The sequence below is a fragment of the Micromesistius poutassou genome, assembly GCF_964030765.1.
Source record: "Micromesistius poutassou genome assembly, chromosome: 1".
NCBI classification, from domain to species: Eukaryota; Metazoa; Chordata; class Actinopteri; order Gadiformes; family Gadidae; genus Micromesistius; species Micromesistius poutassou.
The window spans coordinates 11,846,211-11,866,983 of record NC_140271.1 but is presented as its reverse complement, the minus strand read 5'-3'; the positions used below and the strand labels follow the sequence as shown (position 1 = coordinate 11,866,983).

General features: G+C 46.4%; 3 protein-coding genes across 3 annotated transcripts; all 3 read right to left on the bottom strand.

The window, feature by feature from the left end:
* Positions 1-367: 367 nt before the first annotated feature.
* ddx47 (DEAD (Asp-Glu-Ala-Asp) box polypeptide 47) lies at positions 368-6,359 on the bottom strand (the record flags this gene model as incomplete). Its single annotated transcript, XM_084488760.1, has 13 exons — positions 368-381; positions 1,022-1,166; positions 1,507-1,636; positions 1,859-1,929; positions 2,074-2,211; positions 2,624-2,770; positions 2,968-3,084; positions 3,610-3,681; positions 4,367-4,485; positions 4,987-5,058; positions 5,277-5,465; positions 5,868-5,961; positions 6,114-6,359. The coding sequence occupies 13 exons, from the start codon at positions 6,357-6,359 to the stop codon at positions 368-370; spliced, it is 1,554 nt and encodes a 517-aa protein (XP_084344886.1).
* Positions 6,360-6,587: 228 nt separating this feature from the next.
* On the bottom strand, positions 6,588-15,423 carry wbp11 (WW domain binding protein 11). Its single transcript, XM_084488574.1, has 12 exons — positions 15,267-15,423; positions 14,490-14,576; positions 14,127-14,158; positions 13,924-14,017; positions 13,287-13,483; positions 12,624-12,757; positions 11,743-11,903; positions 10,862-11,059; positions 10,622-10,744; positions 9,971-10,249; positions 8,882-9,064; positions 6,588-7,531 (listed from the first exon to the last, which is right to left on the bottom strand). Exons 2-12 carry the CDS (start codon positions 14,551-14,553, stop codon positions 6,924-6,926), a joined length of 2,073 nt encoding a protein of 690 aa, XP_084344700.1. The 5' UTR covers positions 14,554-14,576; positions 15,267-15,423; the 3' UTR covers positions 6,588-6,923.
* Positions 15,424-18,973: 3,550 nt separating this feature from the next.
* bglap (bone gamma-carboxyglutamate (gla) protein) lies at positions 18,974-20,494 on the bottom strand (the record flags this gene model as incomplete). Its single annotated transcript, XM_084488759.1, has 3 exons — positions 18,974-19,076; positions 19,470-19,554; positions 20,437-20,494. 3 exons carry the CDS (start codon positions 20,492-20,494, stop codon positions 18,974-18,976), a joined length of 246 nt encoding a protein of 81 aa, XP_084344885.1.
* Between the last annotated feature and the right edge of the window lie 279 nt (positions 20,495-20,773).

Below are 20,773 nucleotides of genomic sequence, written 5' to 3'. Positions count from 1 at the left end.
CTCTGTGGATTGATAACTGTCGTACATAGCGCTGAGGAAGGAAGACTCCGGATATTGAGTTGCGGTAGACCGGGGTAACGCTAAAACTCAGGATCCCCCCTCAGCGTCGGATCCAACACACTTGACCGCTGCTGATCCCGCCCACGCAGCGGCGGCCGACCATAGAACCAAGCACGACAGATCGATAACTTTATACACCGTAGGGATCAACACACATCAGGGAAACGATAATCATGTACTCTTAAATAAGTATCCGGGGTTACCATTATATGAATAGACTAAGAGCTGTGGCGGAAATGTTATCCGTTTAATAATATATACTTGATCTATGGGTCTGACATTTCTAGACAGTTGGCCATCATTCGGCTCACACCCGATTGGCTGAGACACAGCGACTCCCCGCCCACCTTTACCTGTTTTGATAAATGATGCATGGTATACGGCTATAACACTTGATTACCATATGACGTTAGAAAAGGCTCAACCTGATACGTTCAAAGCACTTTATTTATAGCAGCCAACTTTTTTACCACCCATCGGAGTGCCAATGCTGGAACAAAACTTTATATTAATAATACTTTATAATAATACCAACTAATACAGTTGATGAAACCGGACAATGAACTGTTACACATAAATATATTGGGATTCAATAGCTGCTGCCTCACCCCAGTGTCTGAAAGATGATCAACCTCCATATGCATGTAAAAAGCAACAAGAAGAAAACGCGGGATTTATGTTGGCATTTTATTACAAATGGAAAGATTTGCAGGCAGATATTAAGAACAGCTGTGTAGAAAGTCTCAACGTTTAACATCACAATATTGATGGACATGTTCTGGTATGTACAGAGCGACTCGGCAGCGTTTTCACCTCCCTCCTCTCCATGCTGCTCCTCCTCTCTTCCCTCCATCTCCTCCTCCTCTCCCTCCTCCTCCTCTCCCTCTACTACCTCCTCTCCCTCTGCTACCTCCTCTCCCTCTACCCCCTCCTCCTCTCCCTCCTCCTCTGCCTCTGCTACCTCCAAACCCCCGTCCTCGGTCTCCTCCTCCATATGACCCAGCTCCTCCCCTGACTTTCTTGCGGACTCCGCTGGACTGCTCGGTGTCGTCGTGGTCATCATCTCCCCGTGGCCTCTTCCTCTTCTCCTCGTGCTCCTTCATTTCCTGGAGGAGAACACGGCCACAAACTTTACTTTAACCAGAGCTTCTCGACCAACTTCCACTTCAACTAGTACACCTCAAATCATACTTTAGGAGTGCTTCTGATTAATACTTTATTACCTACTAATCCTGAGCAAGTAAGTTGCAGAGTACTAGTTAATAAACAATGCCTTGTGTGTATTAACCATTGTAAGTCGCTTTGGATAAAAGCGTTTGCTAAATGCCCTAAATGTCAATGCTTAAATGAATGATTGAAATGCTCTTATAGGACTGGTTAAATGCTATCACAGGACTGATTAAATGCTCTAATCTGACTGGTAAATGCCATCATATTTCCACTCACTAGTCGGGCGAAACGCTGGGCTTCGCTGACTCTCTCCACCAACATCATCACTTCCTCTTCCTGTGTGGGGAATGCTGGAAGTTTCTTGCCGATCAGGGTTTCGATTCGCTGAAACAGCTCCACATCATACCTGTCATTCAGTGAAATGAGAAGACGGCAATCAGCAAAGCAGTGCCAACACCTGACAGGCGGGGGCGCCAAACTCAAGGCAAAACACAACCGACACAGCATAGAGTGGCTAAGTCATGCCAACCACTTGCGTCCCCCCCTCAACCTTTCATACAGAAAAGGGGTATGGGAGTCAACAAACTATGTAAAGAGCTCTAGAAAGAGAGAGCGGTCTTCCTCTTACTGAGTGATGAAGGTTATGGATTTTCCCGCTCTTCCTGCTCTTGCCGTCCGGCCCACTCTGTGGATGTAGTCCTAAGGAAAATAGTTAAAAACACCATTACCCATAATCCACCACTCAATTACATCCAACACCACATCCATCTGTCTCTGAGGGTACGTATGCCACCATGCTATGATGCTACATATACTTGCTAACTAGCTGGCGGGTGGAGCTACCTTGGAGTGGGTGGGGATGTCGTAGTTGATGACACAGTCGACGTGAGGGATGTCCAGACCCCGGGACGCCACGTCAGTGGCCAGCAGCACCATGCGGGACTTGGCCTTAAACTTATTCAACGCACCCAAACGCTTGTTCTGAGGGAGGGAGGGTAGATGGAGAGAGATAGGGGGGGGTAGAGGACGGGGATAGGGTGAGAGGGAGAGAAATGTCCCGTTAGTGCGGTTTTCAAACTGTGGGTCAGGACCCAGCAGGGGACCAAGTAGGTCACGGAATGACCTGAATAAACAGCCCTCCAAACACATGCCTACATGCCTGTGGGTTTCATTTGACCATTATCATGTTTAGAGCCTAAAAAAAGACATGCACAAGAAATGCACAACAAACACCAACACATCTACAGCAATAACTTTCCTGACATGGTCTTCATTAGTATGTGTTGGCTATTTTACTGCTCTAAAAATACCTCCTAAGCTTGACCTTTCTGAAAGACAGACAGGTAGAAAAACAGACAGATAGGTGGACGTGCAGACAGACAGACAGTCTCACCTGGCTCATCTGCCCGTGCAGGGGGATGGCTGTGATGCCCAGGTTGCGTAGCAACAGTGCCACCCGCTGGGCGCTGTTACACGTGCCACAGAATATGATGAAAGAGTTCCCAGCCAGCTCGTTCACGATGGACACCAGGTAGCAGTCCTACACACACACACACACACACACACACACACACACACACACACACACACACACACACACACACACACACACACACACACACACACACACACACACACACACACACACACACACACACACGACATTACCTCCCCGCTTAACTTTTGGACAGTATCATGGTGTGGCCTACATTGTGCAGTGATAGAATCTGCGAGTACCTTGTACTTGGAGGGCATGAAGACGTAGTACTGCTGTAGTTTCTCCACAGTGGTGTATTTGGTCGACACCGAACACTTCACTGGGTCCTTCAGAGCTGCCCGCTGCAGCTTCTGGACCTGTGACACACAATCAAATCCCCAACCAATCAGATAACACAACCTCATCCAATCAGATGACACAACCTCAACCAAGCAGATGACAACCTCAACCAATCAGATAACACAACCTCAACCAATCAGATAACACAACCTCAACCGATCAGATAACGCAACCCCAACCAATCAGATAACACAACCTCAACCAACCCGGTTACCGAACGAATCAGAATGCACCCATCACGCAACCTCAACCAATCAGGTTACACAACCTCACAACCAATAGGATTACAAAACCACACAGATGAAAGAACTCATCACAGAATCAAACACAATCGCACATCCCTAAATAGATACATATTTGAAAATACGAATATGAATCCCACCAATGATATCCTGTACACTAAGACAGGTCTCGCAAGAAGGATGTGATGTCACTTTCACAAGGACTCAGGGGCCAACAGGACACCGCATAGCTATGGTGTCACATGAGCAGCAGCAGGCTGCTGATTGGCTGCAGAGCAATTAAACAGACGGCTGTCGTACCTTTTTAGTCATGGTGGCAGAGAACAGGAAGGTGCGTCTGTCTCTGGGAATCACCTTCAGAATCTTATCCACCTGGAACACAAACACAAACATGAAAAGAGCAAACATTAGCGGTAAAATGGCTGAGCTAAACTTTGGATAAACAATGAGTTTGGTCCATGGTCATGCTGCTAAATATATACACAGCATGAGTCCGTAATCTTCTCTCTGCAGGGTACGGACCGAAGCCTCAGTCCGAGCCTGAATACTTATCAAACGTTGAGTATAAATCAGCCTCTAGACAGCGCAACTGTTGGATCTGCCACACATTGAAAAATCTGTTTTGAATCAACTTTAACTATAAATACTTTTGTATTATCTATTTTTCGACTGAATAGTAGCTTTGATTTTGCCACATCAGAAGTTGAGTGAGGTTAAAAGGACAAGTATCGGCGCTATGAATAGACTCCAGACACGATCAACAGAATCTGATTATCCCTATTTATACATATATACTATTAATACACTAGTGACAATATTGTACAACACATATATATATTGTTATACACTATACATACATTATATGAATATAATAGATTTACTGTAGTACATATACTCAAGTCAAAATATATACAGAAATATATTTACATCAAATAAACTGTTGTGCTGAACGTCATACAACAACACACATGTACTACTATAAACAAATAGACATGCTAGTAATATGCTGGACACAGTACACATAAGCCGACTGGATGTGGTTCTAGAGGGTCCTCACCTCGGTCTCAAAGTCCATGTTGAGGATGCGGTCGGCCTCGTCCATCACCAGGAACTTGAGCGAGCGCAGGGAGAAGCCCTTGGTGTTCTCCATGTGGTCGATCAGACGCCCGGGGGTCGCTGCACACGCACCGCAACACATCACACCGTTTAAAAACATGCAAGATATACATATACATACACGATACGAGAAGTAGAAATGTAAAGGTAGAATGCAAATGAACATTCAGGACATTTGGCAGACGCTTTTATCCAAAGCGACTTACAATAAGTACATTTGTCAGACAAAAGAGAAACAATATATCGCTGTCGGTACAGTGAGGATGTTCATAGAACAAGTGCCAATCACTTACAATCGCTAGGTTAACCCATTCCCTGTATACAACAAAAATAGCTAGGGTAAGATGCTACACAATGCAAAGTGCTATTTTTAAGTGCAAGGACGTACAACATAGGTACAACATAAGTGCGTGAAAGGGGTCTTTTAAGGAGAGTAAGGGGGGAGAAGCTAAATGTGAACATTATTGACCGTGTAGGCTAGATTATATCTAATGTGGATTTTGTTCTATTGCAGAGGCTTGCTTTCTTACACTTAGGAGGGAACCCCCAGGACATGCTTACCGATGATGATGTGTGGCTTCTGGGCCAGGACTAGGGACTGAGCCATCATGTCGATGCCTCCCACCACCACCGCTGAGAACAAGCAGAGAGCATTCAACACCAAGTCATGGATGACATCACAATACAGTTAGCAGGAAGCAAAGTAATTTCCAGTACTTCTACTGTAGGCGACAGATTGGGAGCCTATGTGTGCTCACCCTGACCGCTAGACTGTCCTGCTGCCACTTTTACAAATAACGTTCAGAAGTAGAATTTGTGTGTTATTATACAGAACGTGCAAGCCTCCGTACCACACTTGACCCCGATGCTGGAGCCCAGGGCCTCGAACTGCTCGGCGATCTGGAAGGCGAGCTCTCTGGTGGGGGTGAGGACCAGGGTGTGGAGCCGCTGGGCCGAGTTCAGCAGGGACTGCAGGATGGGCAGTGCAAACGCCCCCGTCTTCCCCGAACCGGTCTCCGCCAGGCCGATCACATCCTTCCCTGTCGGTGGTCGTGGAGACGGAAGGTAGGACGTGGGACAGAAAGGGCGGGAAGAGTTAGTACTGTGTGAAAATGATGAAGAGGAGAAGGAACATCACAAATATAATATGAAAACAGACGTGAGGAAGAGTTCCTGATAGTTGCCATGTGAAAAAGGTGGTATATCTTATTGAAGAGGTATTTTACTATGAAAAGAGGTTCATACTATGAACTTGTACAGCTGATAATGGTATGTTATCTCTCTTCTATGGTAGCTCTATACAGAACTGGCAGTATTCCGATTTTGTACAGTTTGCAAATCAAAATACCTTCAGTTGTATACAGTGGTACATTAACCTAAAGGTGTTTTAACTTGTAGAGCTAGTATTGTATTCTCTGAACGTAGTGTTCCGCGTGTCCTACCGTCTAGTGCTATGGGTATGGCTTCTATCTGGATCTTGGTGGGGCACTTCCATCCCAGCTGGTCGCACGCCTCACACAGGACCTCCGTGACGCCCTGTGGATGCAGGTTATGTGAGCTGAGCAGCTACAGTTTCATTCATAAAGACATCACTTTAGAATCATAACACTGGCGAGACACTCGGCTTTCTTCTCGTCAGGGACTCGTCATTGTGTTGCCGTGTCCCTGTTAAAATAAACAAAACTTACCAGCTCCTTAAACGTTTTCGGCGTCTCCTCTTCAGCCTCAACGCTATTTACAATTTCGCTATCATCTTCATCCTGCTCCTGCTCCGCGTCCTCCTCCTCCTCATCCACCTCCTCCTCGTCATCATCATCATCATCATCGTCCTCGTCACCACTGGCAGCGAGGATCGGGTCATCTGATTTTAAATCTTCATCTGTTATTAGTTCTTGGTCTGTTTTCAGATCAACACTTTCCCCATCGTCCGCCATGCTTACAAATCCAACGTGTGACTAGTCCTGCAGAGCGCAGGAGCGGAAGTGGCAGGAAGTTTAAATTGCGGTGCATCCTGGGACTTGTAGTTTCTATTTCTGAAAGTTTTCTATATTCTGTTCAGTAGACATTCAAATATATTAAATGTTTTACATATGCAATTTAAATCGATGTACATTTTATTTTATATTTTTAATATGTAAATAACCTGAGGAAAAATATATTTTCAAAGTATTTATTTAATTGTAGTTCAAACTATTTTTCAGACTTTTGCACTACCTTGTTTAAAACTTTGAATATCACATACAGTTGTTCAGACATTCACAATTTCACTGTCAAATAAAAATGGTTCAAAGATAAAGCCAAATATATCACAGAAATAATAAAACAGAATCTGTTGGAAAGAAATGAACATAAACATAAAACAGGTTTACAGATGTGAGTGAATTTAACGTTCTGATGGATGGGTCGGGTTATCGCACAAAACTAGCAGAGCTAACCTAGCCCAGGCTAATCTAGCCAACGAAAGCTAACCACGCTAAGCTAGCCGCACTGAGCTCGCCTCACAGCAGACCCTCCATCTCCCTCATGAAGGCCTCGTACATCTGGTCCTTGGTCTTCATGTTGGGCGGGGCCACGGGCTGGGCGGGGTGACTGGGGGCGAGCGAGCTCTGCTGCTTGTTGTGGCTCGCTCCGTCATCCCCCCGCCGGCCCACGGCCCGCTCCGTCTGGGGCCCCGGGGCCGGCCCCCGGTTGTCCCGACGGACCCTCAGGGCCGTGGGCACGAAGCGCGTCACCTCCGCCTTGGGGTTGATGATCTGGGGCTTGGCCGAGATGGTGGCCCCGCCCCCCGAGACGCCGCCTCCCGGGGGCCCTCCCACCGTCGGGGCCCCACCCAGCGAGGTGATGCTGGCCTGCTTCTCGATGGTGGGGGCATGATGGCGTCCGGGAGCCGCGCCTGCGGTGCCGGGCGGGGGCGGCGGCATCATGACGCCGGGCCGCAGGGAGGGCGGGGGCATGGACGGGGGGGGCATGGTGTTGTGGGAGCCGTCGGGGTTCTTCTGGCCGCGCTGGGCCCCGGGCGGGGCGTTGAGGGGCGGGGGGAAGAGGGAGAGGGGCGGGGCCATGGGCCGTGGCGGGCCCCCGGCTCTTGGGGGAGGAGGGGGGAGTCCTGTGTGGCAGAGAGAGGGGGGCGGGATTATATTAGATGCCTTCTACTTCCTGCCGCGTCCATTACAACTTTGAGGTTTCAGATATCAACACCAAGAAAAGTTTAATTCTTTATTTTCTCGAAAGGCTTTATTATTCACAAAATGTTCTTTCAAATACATTTTCGGATTTTGAGATCTATTAAAGGGATAGTTCAGGACTTTGGACATCGGGTCTCATTTCCAAGTGAGCCAATGTGTTATTTATCATTGGAGACCATTTTCACTTTTCATTCAGTCCTTCTAGTTGCAGAAATCGCTGGTGCTAGGCTAGCGCAAGTCGAGGGGAACTGCTAGCCTGCCAATAAAAACAGTTTTACCCACTCCAAAGTACACCTGATGCAAACCAATTATAATGCCTGACTATCGATGTAAATGTCTGTGTTGATAGAATAATATTAGAAATAAAACTATCCTTGTATCGCAATGATCACATTACATTTTGGGGGACTACTTTCTCAGCAGCGGCGGAATTTCACTTTGTTCCGGTGTAGCAACCAATTCACTACAGCAGAAGGTAAACAGAGAAGCGCACTCCAGGTAATATCAGTCCGCCACTGCCGTAGCTTGCTTCCAACTACAGGGATTATAAACTAAATGCAATGCAATGCAAGGGTAAGTTTATTTCTAACACTATTCTATCAACACAGACATTTACATTGATAGTCTGGCATTATAATTGGTTTGCCTCGGACATGGGTAAAACTGTTTTTATTGGCAGGCTAGCAGTTCCCCTCGAGTTGCGCTAGCCTAGCAGCAGCGATTTCTGCAACTAGAAGGACTGAATGAAAAGTGTTGAAAACGGTCTCCAATGATAAATAACACACTGGCTCACTTGGAAATGAGACCCTATGTCCAAAATCCTGAACTATCCCTTTAAAACCATGTGAACGACCCCAATACCCTTAAACTATCAAATACTATGTTTGATATCTACATACGCACTTCATAAATAACATGTAACACATTATTAACACAGAACCTTTCAACAACAACGTGCACATCAGTATAGATATTAGTGCATTGACTGCCGATATAAACAAGGATAATAATAATAACAGCTATCCGTGTTGCATTTGAAAATGCCCATTCCGTGAGCATGCTTACGTGCTAACGCTAGCAACTCTAAAAGGAAGCACTTCTTATATACCATCTATAAGTCCCTGGGCCACTTTGAAGCGGACTTGTTATTGATAGAATAACGGCGCTGAGGTTTAACTTTGACAGAGTCATCACGGCCCCTGAACACCGCTGGAAGATGACAGTCGACCAACAGTGGGGCTCACTCTGCAACCACACGGATGAACCCTCACCTGGAGGACCGGGAGGGGGTAGTCTGGGCGGCGGTCCTCTGGGTGGGGGGCCAGGGGGGAGACCCGGCGGGGGTCCCGGGGGAGGGCCTGGGGGCCGGCCGGGCGGAGGCCCCGGAGGGAGCAGACGGGGCATGGGGCCCCGCAGGCCGGGCATCCCTGGGGGCCTCAGGAAGGGAGGGGCACCTGGGGGAGGAGGAGGAGTGTTACCATGGATACACCGGGAGGACATCTAATAGGCGTGCTGCTTAGGACAGCGAACATCAGTGAACATCAGCAAACATCAGTGAACATACGCATTGGTTGCTAGACGACCAGAATAGCGCTGGCTTCGTCAGTGGACTTCAAGCCCCTGATTTTTATATTGTGTTTAAGTGATACTAAATTGTGTTTCACTGATTTTACACCGTGTTTCAGTAGAAACTCATCTAACAATTTTTTGTCAAATATTTAGAGAGCTCTAAATATTTGTAGATCTGTAGATATTAATAGATCCTGCATGTCACTTAAACACAGGAAAAGACTTTGAAATGGCTTGTAATGGCTAATCACACTCTTACCTGGTGGCATAACCCCTTTAATATTCAAAATGTATTTGAATTTTTAATGCTCAAATTTGGCCTATTTATATTTACTATGCACACAGCCTACATACGTTTCTCAACACAGTGTTCTTACTGCATCCATAGTGGTATCGTATCTGTAATATGAATTGATCATTCATAGTGGTAAACTAGTCAAAGACTGTATAATTATCCTTCCTGTTATACATAAATTAATTATCCATAGTGGTAAACTACAATCATAGACCTATAATCATCGCTATCCGTTATGTGTATTGATCATCCATAGTGGTAACATATAATCATAAACCTACAATTCACTATCCGTTATATGCATTGATCATTCATCTTGATATAACACTCAGTGCTAAAAGCAAATGTTTAACTGCTCAGTACGTGAATATAGGTTGCTTTTGATACGTTTTAAGTACGTGTGCACTTCTACAGTTTGGAACACAAAGTTAAAAGGAAAGAGCGATAGCCTGTTATTGACCAGGGAGGGGTTACACAGAGACTGTAATGTACTGACCGGGTGGGGGTCCAGGGGGCGGGCCCGAGGGGGGGCCGGGGGGCCTCATGGGAGGAGCGGGGGGTGGCCCCAGTGGTGGGGGGCCCGTCATGGGTGGACCCTGGAGATGTGGAGGCGCCTGCTGCACGGCCATGGGGCCCGGCGGGGGAGGGAGTCTCTGATTGGGCAGGAGGTGGGGCTCCCCGGGTGGGCCCCTGTCCTCAATGTCCGAGTTGTCTGACTCGTCGGTGTACTCCTCCTCCACCTCCTCGTCCTCCTCGTCCTCCGGGACCGACTGACCTGGAGAACACAGGGACACGTGGAGTCAGACCGGGAACAGACCTGGAACAGACCTGGGACAGACCAGGGCCGGACCTGGAACAGGTCTGGAACAGGTCTGGACCAGACCTGGACCAGACCGGGACCAGACCGGGACCAGACCGGGACCAGACCTGGACTAGACAGGGACCAGAGCCAGGGTCAGGTGGGGGGGTTGGGGGCCCAAGTCCTGTTTGGGAGGTTGGGGGGGGGGGGGGGGGGGGGGACTGGTACCATCAAGGACTGGTACCGTCAGGGGTCAGGGGTCAGGTACCAAGTCAGGGTTCAGGCAGCAGGTGAGATATCAGGTACCCAGTCGGGGGTTAGGCCTTGGGGTCAGGGGTCAAAGCTCACCAGCCATCCTGAGCATCATAGCCTGGAGCGGGGTGATGGCCTTCGTCTTCTTCACCAGCCTCTTCTTCTTCTTACCCTCGCGGGGGGCGGCGGGGGGCATGTCTGCAAACCGCACGCTACGCCCTGGAGAACACACAACACACGTGTTTGATTGACTTATCATTGACGTTCAAACGACAAGACCGGGGTCGGGCTCAAACCAAACGAGGACCCAACCTCTGCAGAAGAAGAGGAGCTCACCTGCTTGTCTCTCTCTCTCCTCCTCCCTGCCTCTCTCATCCTCCGGCGCCCTCTCTCCGTCCTCGCCCTCGCTGTCCTCCTCAGAGTCGCTGTCCTCCTCCTCGCCCTCCTCCCCGTCCTGGTCGCTGTCGCTCCCACTGTCCGCCTCCCGGCCCAGCTCCATCAGGGGGTCTGCGTCCAGACCCGGGATGCTGGGCTCTGCGGAGAGAGGAGGGGGGGGGGGGGGGGGGGGGAGACTCAAACATTAAATACATGTATACATGTATTTATTCATTTATATCATTCTCTCACTCTATCACTTTTTTTATTTAAGATTTATTTGTGAAGGTTTGAGATAGACATGAAGATATGGGAGAGAGAGGGGAAGACATGCAGCAAAGGACCACGGGCAGGAATCAAACCGAGGTCGCTGCGGTAAGGACTGTGCCTTAACGGTCACTCTCTACCCAGTGAACCACGGGGGCACCCCATTTATTATCATTCTCGAGGGGTTCTAGGGAACAGAGACTTGTTACAGAGAAGCCCATGAACCCAAAGACAGACACCTATCACGCATAATATATGTACAGAACGAATGGGATAACCCGCATGCCAGTGCTGTCTCGTCATGCTTAGTGATGAGCTTCCATTAAAGGTTAATGGTTACTTTGCATTGAAATGACCAGGAGGACCAGCAGAGATCTGGACCTGCAGGTACCAGCAGGTACCAGGAACAGCAGGTACTAGGACCAGCGGGTACAAGGACCAAAAGGTACCAGCTGGTACCAGGACCAACAGGTACCGTGACAGGAAGGTAACTGGACCAGCAGAGACAGGTACCATCAGGGACAAGGCCCAGCAGGTACCAGGACCAGCCTGGTGTTGCGGGGTGTGGGTCTTACCTGTGTCTGGGCCGGGGGGCCGCCGGACAGGGATTCCGTACAGCGCCAGGACCTGCGGGGGAGGGGGTCCGGGAGGGGGGCCAGGGGGTTTCCTCCCAGGGGGGAGACGGGGGACCCCAGCCACCGCCGCCGACATGGGCCCCGTGGAGGCAGCCCCCTTACTGCCAGGAGGGACAGACGATAAACACAATAAAGACACAATAATACGGATTCACTGCAGAAGACTCTTCTTATCTGAATTGTTCGACCTATACCACGAAAGTCGTGGATAGAGTCGTGGAAGTATGTGGGGATCTCAGGTGGAAACTGAACTAAATTCGGATCCAGAAGTTGGACGATGATATAATCAAACTTTAGGGGGAGAATGCAGTGCACAGTGTGACAGAAACCAGCAAGTGCAAAGTGTGGGTTAGTACGATCTTAACAAGACCCCAAGTATGATCATTATGAGCCTCAGCAGCACTGTGGCTACATTATATTTATATCTTGTTACCTGACATGCCCCTTGCTGATATTCCATTTGACCTGCATGTGGTTTTCCTGGAATACACTTTGTGTTTCTTACTATCAGCCCTGTCTTTCTTTTTTTTGTAGCCCATGTCTTCTTATATATTATAATCTTCTCAATATTATTATTGTTATATATTGTATTACCATTATTATAATTAATTGGCTTTCCTCATCTAAACATTCAAGACCAAACTATAAGGAGTGGCCACAGTGCATTTCTCAAATTGTGTTTAACGTTCCACCCCTGTGTGCTACTGAAGTTATATTTGTGCTGCTGAAATCTCTAACTTCTTAGCACCAGTGCTACCACCTAATAGAGTTAGTGTACAGCCGCTGACATGGAAGTCAAGGTCCCCAGAGGTCAGACCCACCCGAACGCGGTGCCCTTCTTCAGGATGGACGGGGGCTGGGCCCCAGGCAGCGGAATGTCCTGGATGAGGATACTGGAGGGGGCGTGGGGCATCTCAGGCAGAGGGATGCTGTCCACCTCCACCGCTTCTGCGTTCTGAAACACACACACACACACAGTGACATCACTGCTTCCATGGGGTCCTTTATGGAGCGGTATAAGGGCATGCTAGAAGACACCATGGCAGCTGGGTGCAGGAGCACTTTGCAACACGTTTTAAAAAGCTTTAACATTGCGTTGTCTCATCAAGGTTATCAACATCTTTATTATTAGCAGCGAGTAGAAGGTTGTATCAGAGGTTAATGAATCACCACCAGGGTCTGCAGAAATGTTTATATCAAATGAACTGCATTTATAGAGCACTTTTCTAACCAGTGGCCACTCAAAAGCACTTTACAATATTGCCGAACATTCACACACCGACGGCGGAGTCGTCCATGCAAGGCGACCGCCAGCTCGTCAGGAGCAGTCAGGGTGAGGCGTCTCGCTCAGGGACACCTAGACACTCAGTTAGGAGGAGCCGGGGATCGAACTAGCAACCTTCCGGTTACCAGCCAACCCACTCTACCTCCTGAGCCACATGCCGCCCTATATCAAAGTCTGTCACCCCCACGCCCCTGCCTACCTTGACGGAGTCGAAGTAGAGGGACAGCTGCCCCCTCTTGGTCTCGTAGTCCAGCTCCAGCTTGCGGAGGTCCTTGTAGGTGTCGGGGTTCTCCCGCTCGTAGAGGTGGACGATGCGCTCAAACGTCTCCCGCAGCTTCTTCCTCTTGTCCCGGAGGACCTTCTCGTTGAGCAGGGGCTGCTGCACCGGGTTGAACTCTGACCCACGACACAACAGAAAGAGAACCCCTGAGGTTAGGTGTGGACGCGGAGGCGTGTTGGCTCTAGGTTAAATATTCCTCTGGTAAAGGTGACCCGATGGATACCAAGGTGTGTGAGGATCTATCCCTCTAAACACTAGAGGATAAACAGAATACTTTATTCATCCTCAAGGAGAAACTAATCATTTACTTAATCTATGAGTTATCAAATCATTTATACAAATATCAATACAAACATAAAAAGTAGAAATAATGTTTAGAAGGTTAAATGTTTAGAAGGTGTTATGTTTGAACATTAAACGTTTAAAAGCTTTAAATGTTAAGATGGTTTAATGTTCCAAGCTTTGAATGGTTATGAGGTGTTATGTGTAGCAGGTTAAAGGTTTACATGTTTTAAATGTTCAGAAGGATAAAGAGTAAGTAGGCGTGGATCCTGACCCATCTCGTCCAGCTTCTCCATGTCCTTGATGATCTGCCGTGGGTCCTTCATCTTCAGCACCGCCGCCCTCACCATCATCCTCTGCTTCTTGTTCTGAGAGGGGAACAGGCAGCCAATTAAAACGCTGAATGCTCTGGCTCTGGAGGGTTTATTAATATGACCTGAGTGTGGAGTGTACTCTGAACTTTAATACAATAAATACCTTTTTCAGCTCCCGCTTCCTGGCTTCCTTCCCTATGGAAAGACAGTGAACGTAGTAAGTGACAGACACCGAGACAGAAAGAGGGAGGTATGTGTGTGGGGGGGGGGGGGGGGGGGGGGGGAGACAGCAAGAGGGCAATGTGTGCAGGAGGAAAGAGGGGAGAGGGAGAGACAGAAAGAGGGAGGTATATGTAGGCGTAAAGAGGGGAGGGGAGAGACAGTGAGAGGAGCGTATGTATCGGAGTAAAGAGGGGAGAAAGTGAGAGGAGACTGAGTGAGGGGGGGACAGACAGATGTTAGGGATAGGAGCGAGGAGAGTGACACAGGAGGGACGGAGGGGAAAAGTGATGGAGCTGGGACCTACTGGCTTGGTCCGTAGGGTTCATGAACTTCCCACTCTTGGTGGAGGAGGTGGAGCGTCGCCCCATGGTGACGTCTCTTCTCCTTCACCCTGAGTAACACAAAGGATGGTTATTGGTTTATAGTAAATAAGTTGAAATGCTCACATGAAAACCAAAACAGGGGACCAAGGCGGTGTAGTGTTCAAGGTTGTTGTATTCCAGACAGAAATGTCAGGGTGTGATCCGACTGTCCTCAGTCGATGTCGTCAGCTCAGATGCCCCCTAACCAATAACCGCTCCTTAATGACATATCGTAATTGACTACAAGTCTCTCTGGATAATTGTGACTGATAAATGACAAATATAATAGCAATAGTGGACTGGCGTGTGCATTTTCGCTGACAGGCTACACCCTCTATTAAACATACATGGGTCGCACTGCTGATCAGAGAAGAGGATCACGTCTTCCTCCTTTCCTTTTTACCACATTGTTCTAGCTGCATATACACTTTAAGACTCTGGATTTCACACATCTATAGACCTTAAATGTGGTGCATAGCAGCTCACAGTATTTCATTGATTGACACTGCATTGACTACATTGGTGATGTTTCATTCTGCAAAGACAAGAGCGATAGAGATCAAATAGAAACTCATGCATTGCGACATCAATCCGTGAAACAGGACCCATCACATCGAGGTGGTGCAGAGCAGTAACATAATGTACCCCCGGTGGAACATGTTAGTGCTGGTAACCAGCGTTAGCCTCGTAGCTAACAGCAGCAGGATCAAAAACATTACCTTCTGCTAGATAAATCGGTTGGGGAACTCCCAGGAGACCGCCTCCCGGAAATGAAAAACGAAATAACACAACTCTGCTGAGTATATTTGTGTATTTCTGTGTAAAGTGGTTAAAACTCGCCCACAATGAAGAACCTCTTGGCTAGTTATTCGCCATGTTTACGTAGCTGCGGCGAGGGCGGAAGTGACGTTAAGACGTTAGTTCAAAATGAGACAACGTGAAATATGGCCCCCTCTAGCGTCGACCACATGTAACCTTAATAAGTACACATGTACTGTGTGGTCCAGTGGCGGCTGCTGGTCTTTCAAAAAGGGGAAGCTCATTTTCGTCCTACATCATATAAATAGTCAATTTGTGTATATGTAAATTATTCTCTCTGTTCCCTTTCAAGGAAATGCTCTATCATACCAACTAGCTGTCTTTTTCAGTGACTTGACCAGTGTCCTCTCAATGGCCAGCAGAGCTAGGCTGCTTAAATAGCCTTGGCCCATTGTGTTACAGGTGTGGGACTTGAGCCGCTTTAAACAGGAGAAGCTCCTTTATACACCTGCAGATGTAGTTCAAATTGTTGCCACTAATGAGAACAGTTTGTAAAGCTGAGGCATTGCACTGTCCAAATTCATGTATTTAAGGAACACCAAGAAATCACACAGCTTTCCCCTGTCACCCTGCAAGTCAGTAGGGCCGAGCTCCGTGAGTGACCAACGACGTGCGTCGTGACGTAGGTCGCATTGGTCACTGTGTTGGTCGCTCGTCTGGCTGCTTTTGGTCGCTGTGGTCGTTGGCTGGCATGTTTGCTCAATGTCTCTGCGCAGTCGTTAATCAGTTAATTTGCATGTTATTAACGTTTTTTGCACAGTTGAAGTACCAGAAAGCCATGATCTCTGGCGAAAGCTACCTACAACTCTTTATTGCTAATATTATTTAAATATTTTTCTATTGAAGTAGGCCTACAATTTAAAATGATGTAATCGTTGCTTTATCAGTATCAATAAAATATATTAGTTGTAATTTGCGGCGTATTCAAATAATGTATTTTATATATTATATATAGCCTATTTGTTTTGTTAAATGTCATAAGCCTAATAAGATACATTATGTACAATGTTCTCAGTTATAGAGTAATATAGTTCAATATAAGTACAGTAGATGCCAAATAAGTGGTAGCCAAATGCCCCGGTAGTACAAGCGGTAAGCTCAATCAACCTCTTTCATTTTAACATTTTAGTATGATTTAGTACGATAGTATGATAATTATACGACGTAATGACGGGCTGCGACGCCTGGCTTGTGTCGGCTGGCTGGCTGCGACGACAGCCATGGCTGGCCGCTGGCCGCTGGCTGCTGGCTCTGGCAGGCTGACCAACAAGGTCACGACCATGAAAGCGTTGCGACCCTTTTGGCGGCAAATAGGTCGCAACCAACCAGCGGTATGGCTGAATGAGTGACCTAGGGCTGTGGCAGCCAGCCATTGTCACCATGGCTGCTACCAAAGCAGCTGTAGCGGGCTGCTTTCACAACCAAAAGCCTATGATATCAGTTATCATTGAACAGTATAAGTCACTGTTACTTTCTTCATAGGATATTTTATTAGTCATTTAACAAACCAATAGGCTATACAATATAATCAATCTAAATTCGTACCCATCACTGTATTACAAAGTTAATTTAAATTAATTAAATATAGATAGATAGACCGATTTATTTATATATATATATATATATATATTATAAAAATCCCTATTGGTCTATCAATATCTAAGCTATATGGTATTGTATGTACGTTTTTATTATACTGACGGATGTATAGGCCTATTTATTCTGTTCAATGAGACATTAACTGATAACATATAGGCTTTCGGTTGTGAAAGCAGCAGCTGGCTGCCACAGACCCAGGTCGCTCATTCAGCCGAACCTCTGGTTGGTTGTGACCTATTTTCTGCCAAAAGGGTTGCGACTCTTTTATGGTCGCGACCTAGTCAGTCAGCCTGCCAGAGCCAGCGGCCAGCCATGGCTGTCGTCGCAGCCAGCCAGCCGACACCAGCCAGGCGTCGCAGCCCGTCATTACGTCGTATAATTATCATACTATCGTACTAAATCATACTAAAATGTTAAAATGAAAGAGGTCGATTGCGCTTACCGCTTGTACTACCGGGGCATTTGGCTACCACTTATTTGGCATCTACTGTACTTATATTGAACTATATTACTCTATAACTGAGAACATTGTACATAATGTATTAATAATGTATTATTAGGCTTATGACATTTAACAAAACAAATAGGCTATATATAATATATAAATACATTATTTGAATACGCCAACTAATGACAACTAATAGATTTTATTGATACTGATTAAGCAAAGATTACATCATTTAAATTGTAGGCCTACTTCAATAGAAAAATATTTAAATAATATTAGCAATAAAGAGTTGTAGGTAGCTTTCGCCAGAGATCATGGCTTTCTGGTACTTCAACTGTGCAAAAAACGTTAATAATAACATGCAAATTGACTGATTAACGACCGCCCAGAGACTTTGAGCGACAGCGACCAAAAGCAGCCAGACGAGCGACCAACACAGCGACCAATGCGACCTACGTCGCGACGCACATTGTTGGTCACTCACGGAGCTCGGCCTTCCTCCTGCGAGTAGGCCTACTGATCGGAATACAGGATTTGAAGTTCAGACCTCAGGCTCCCTGAATCAAAGTGATGGCCAACTACCAAAACGATATTAAACTTGAACAAGGAAATGTGGGAATTATGTTAAACTGAAGCAAGGAATTGTGTGAATAAGTGTATGAAATGTACGATGAAAATTGTCAAACAATTTCGCCAAGCAAATATCAAGAAATACGTTGCAGTTTGTCTTCCGACTCGCTTGCAAAATCCGCGATGGGACTGAGGAATGAAGAGAGCTACGGCGATTTTTTAGTTAAAAATCGCTGTCAACTCGTTGGCAACTCAGTCTTTCGCAGACCCTCCAATCATCACGCAGAAGCCCAGCGTCCAGGCCAGCCCACTCCTCCATTCACCCCCAGAGACGCTGAGCGTCCGTGGGAGGGACATAATCGCAGCATTATCCAATGACCGTCGACTTTCGATGAACTAAAAAAAGCAGTTCTATGCAGCCCCATTAAAGTGGATGGACGCTGAGCTTCAACAGGCAAATGCACTGTGACGCTACGGGAATGTATGAGAAGGATATCGAGTCAGTCGACCTGCGTTAAGCAGCTGATTCTGAACGAACTCGTCTTCGAGATGGAGATTTAATTTTTGGAATTTTAGGGGAAGCTGAGCTTCCCTTGCAGTCTTAGAGAAATCGCCACTGGTGTCCACATATTTAGTTAAATATCTTTGTTTATTCGGCTTTTGGAAATATTAAGGGTAGGCCTGTTTCTGTACTGGCTTGCTCATGAATAAATGCATTAATGTATGTCAGTGAATGTGGCACCGTCTATTAGAACACACACGTTTAAAAAAAAAAAAAAATGATTTTATATCATAAAACGAAACCATGGATGACTTTTGAAAAGCTTAAAGTGTTTATTTTGGTAAAAACAATACAGAAAGACTAAATTCATCTTCAATTGTTTCATTTTTTACTTTCGATGAACCCCTGAATATATTGGGCGTTGTCTTGAAGAGGTGTCAGGCCTAGTGGGCGTGGTCTAGTATGTTTTTGCCAGCAGTGGGAGGGATCTAGAAGGGGATTGGTCCGTAGTGAGCGGTATAGGCAGCGATGATTCCAGCGGTGTCCATCATATTTTCACACGCCACGTTCAGCTCACACACCTCCATCAGACTATGAGGGAGGGAGGGAGGGAGGGAGAGAGAGAGGGGGAGGGATGGAGGTAGGGAGAGAGGGAGAGAGAGAAAGTTTAATTTAGTTACATGAAGTTAGATAGATCTTAAACATGAACATATATGAGGGGAAGAGCACTCCTGGGTTCGGGAACTTTGTTCTAGAACATTTTGAGTTGGTCCCAAAACATAGGCTGACTTAACTCATGTTTCAAAGTTAATTCATCTCTAAATGGCTTATTCATTTAATCGAGTTGCATTGTTGCAGCATTTTGGAAATGTTGTATATTGTAATAATTCTTGGGTTGTGACTTATTGACTTATGATACATGTGAGTCCTGAGACCAGACAAGTGGAGAACCAGTATTCAAGAAGGTCCTAGAGGATGTCTAACCTCTCCAGCTGAGTCAGGGTCAGTTCTGTAGCAGCTCTCTTGGGTCTGACCAGCGTGTCAGCCTCCTCTCGCTCCACAAACACTCCTGCCGAGCAGAGGGTCACACACATGCACACACACACACACACACACACACACATACAAACAAAGACACACACGCACGCACACACACACAAACACAAACACACACACTGCTAAAAACCTAATCAAGCAGCTACAAAAGGTGTGATGAAGCTGAGAAATCAGTGTCAAATCAAGAGAGAGTTTATCATGCACATTTTTCCTGAATTACTGTGAAACCACAGAATCTTGTTCCAGCATGTATCCCAGTATAAAGGTGAAATATAAAGGTATTTTAGATTGATGCTATGTGCCCATCACATTAATAAAGCACCAAGTTAGGTTGAACCCTAAGGGAAATCAAAAGCTTTTAAAGTTAATAGTGTGTTGGTTGTACCCTCCTCATGCACCGGTCCCTCCGCCACAACCTGGGAACCTTCAGTCAGAGGAGACAGAGAGAGACAGGATGATTAATAACCCCGGGATTAGTTTGAACAATGCAGGTTCAGCATTTTGGATGATTTCTCAGACTTATCCAGAAACATCAGAAGCAGATACCTCGGCAACAAATGGTTCTAATCTTTCTTATTGGTGGTGGTTGTAGTTGATGGTTTTCTTATTTTATTCTCACCATGTCTCGTATTTATACTTTATTTAAACTTAAAACTGTGAAATTTAAATCGAGTGAAATCCTCATTCAAGCAAAATATTCTGTGATCCATCCAAAAGTTCTAACATAACATTATATGTTAAAATTCTAACATAACATTGTATAGTAAAGTTCCCACATAACTTCCTTTGTTCAATTTCCAACAACATTCAATGAAAAAAAAAAAAAGGTAAAGTGTAACATTATTGAAAAGCATTACCACAACATTCTACCAGTGATAGTGAGAGTCTTGGATACCTGAACACAGACAGGCGGCTGCCAGGGAGGCGAGGATGAGGAGAGCTACAGTCTTCATCTCTCTGTTCTTCTTTATTCCTTCAGCGTTAGCAAAACAGATCCAATTCCTCTCCCTCTGTCTCTCATGCACACACACATTGGCTTATATATGTTTTGTGTGTGAGAGGACACCCCCTCCAGAAGATGGAAGGCCGGTTTCTGGGCTCCTACCATGAACCCACACACACACACACACACACACACACACACACACACACACACACACACACACACACACACACACACACACACACACACACACACACACACACACATTCTGGAACATGTACGTGCGTGT

Coding starts and splice junctions, on each gene's coding strand:
- wbp11 (XM_084488574.1), bottom strand. CDS start 14,553: ATGGGGCGACGCTCCACCTCCTCCACCAAGAGTGGGAAGTTCATGAAC. Junction 12,758..13,286: donor TCTACTTCGACTCCGTCAAG/GTAGGCAGGGGC, acceptor TGTGTGTTTCAG/AACGCAGAAGCGGTGGAGGT. Junction 10,250..10,621: donor TATGATGCTCAGGATGGCTG/GTGAGCTTTGAC, acceptor TGTGTTCTCCAG/GTCAGTCGGTCCCGGAGGAC.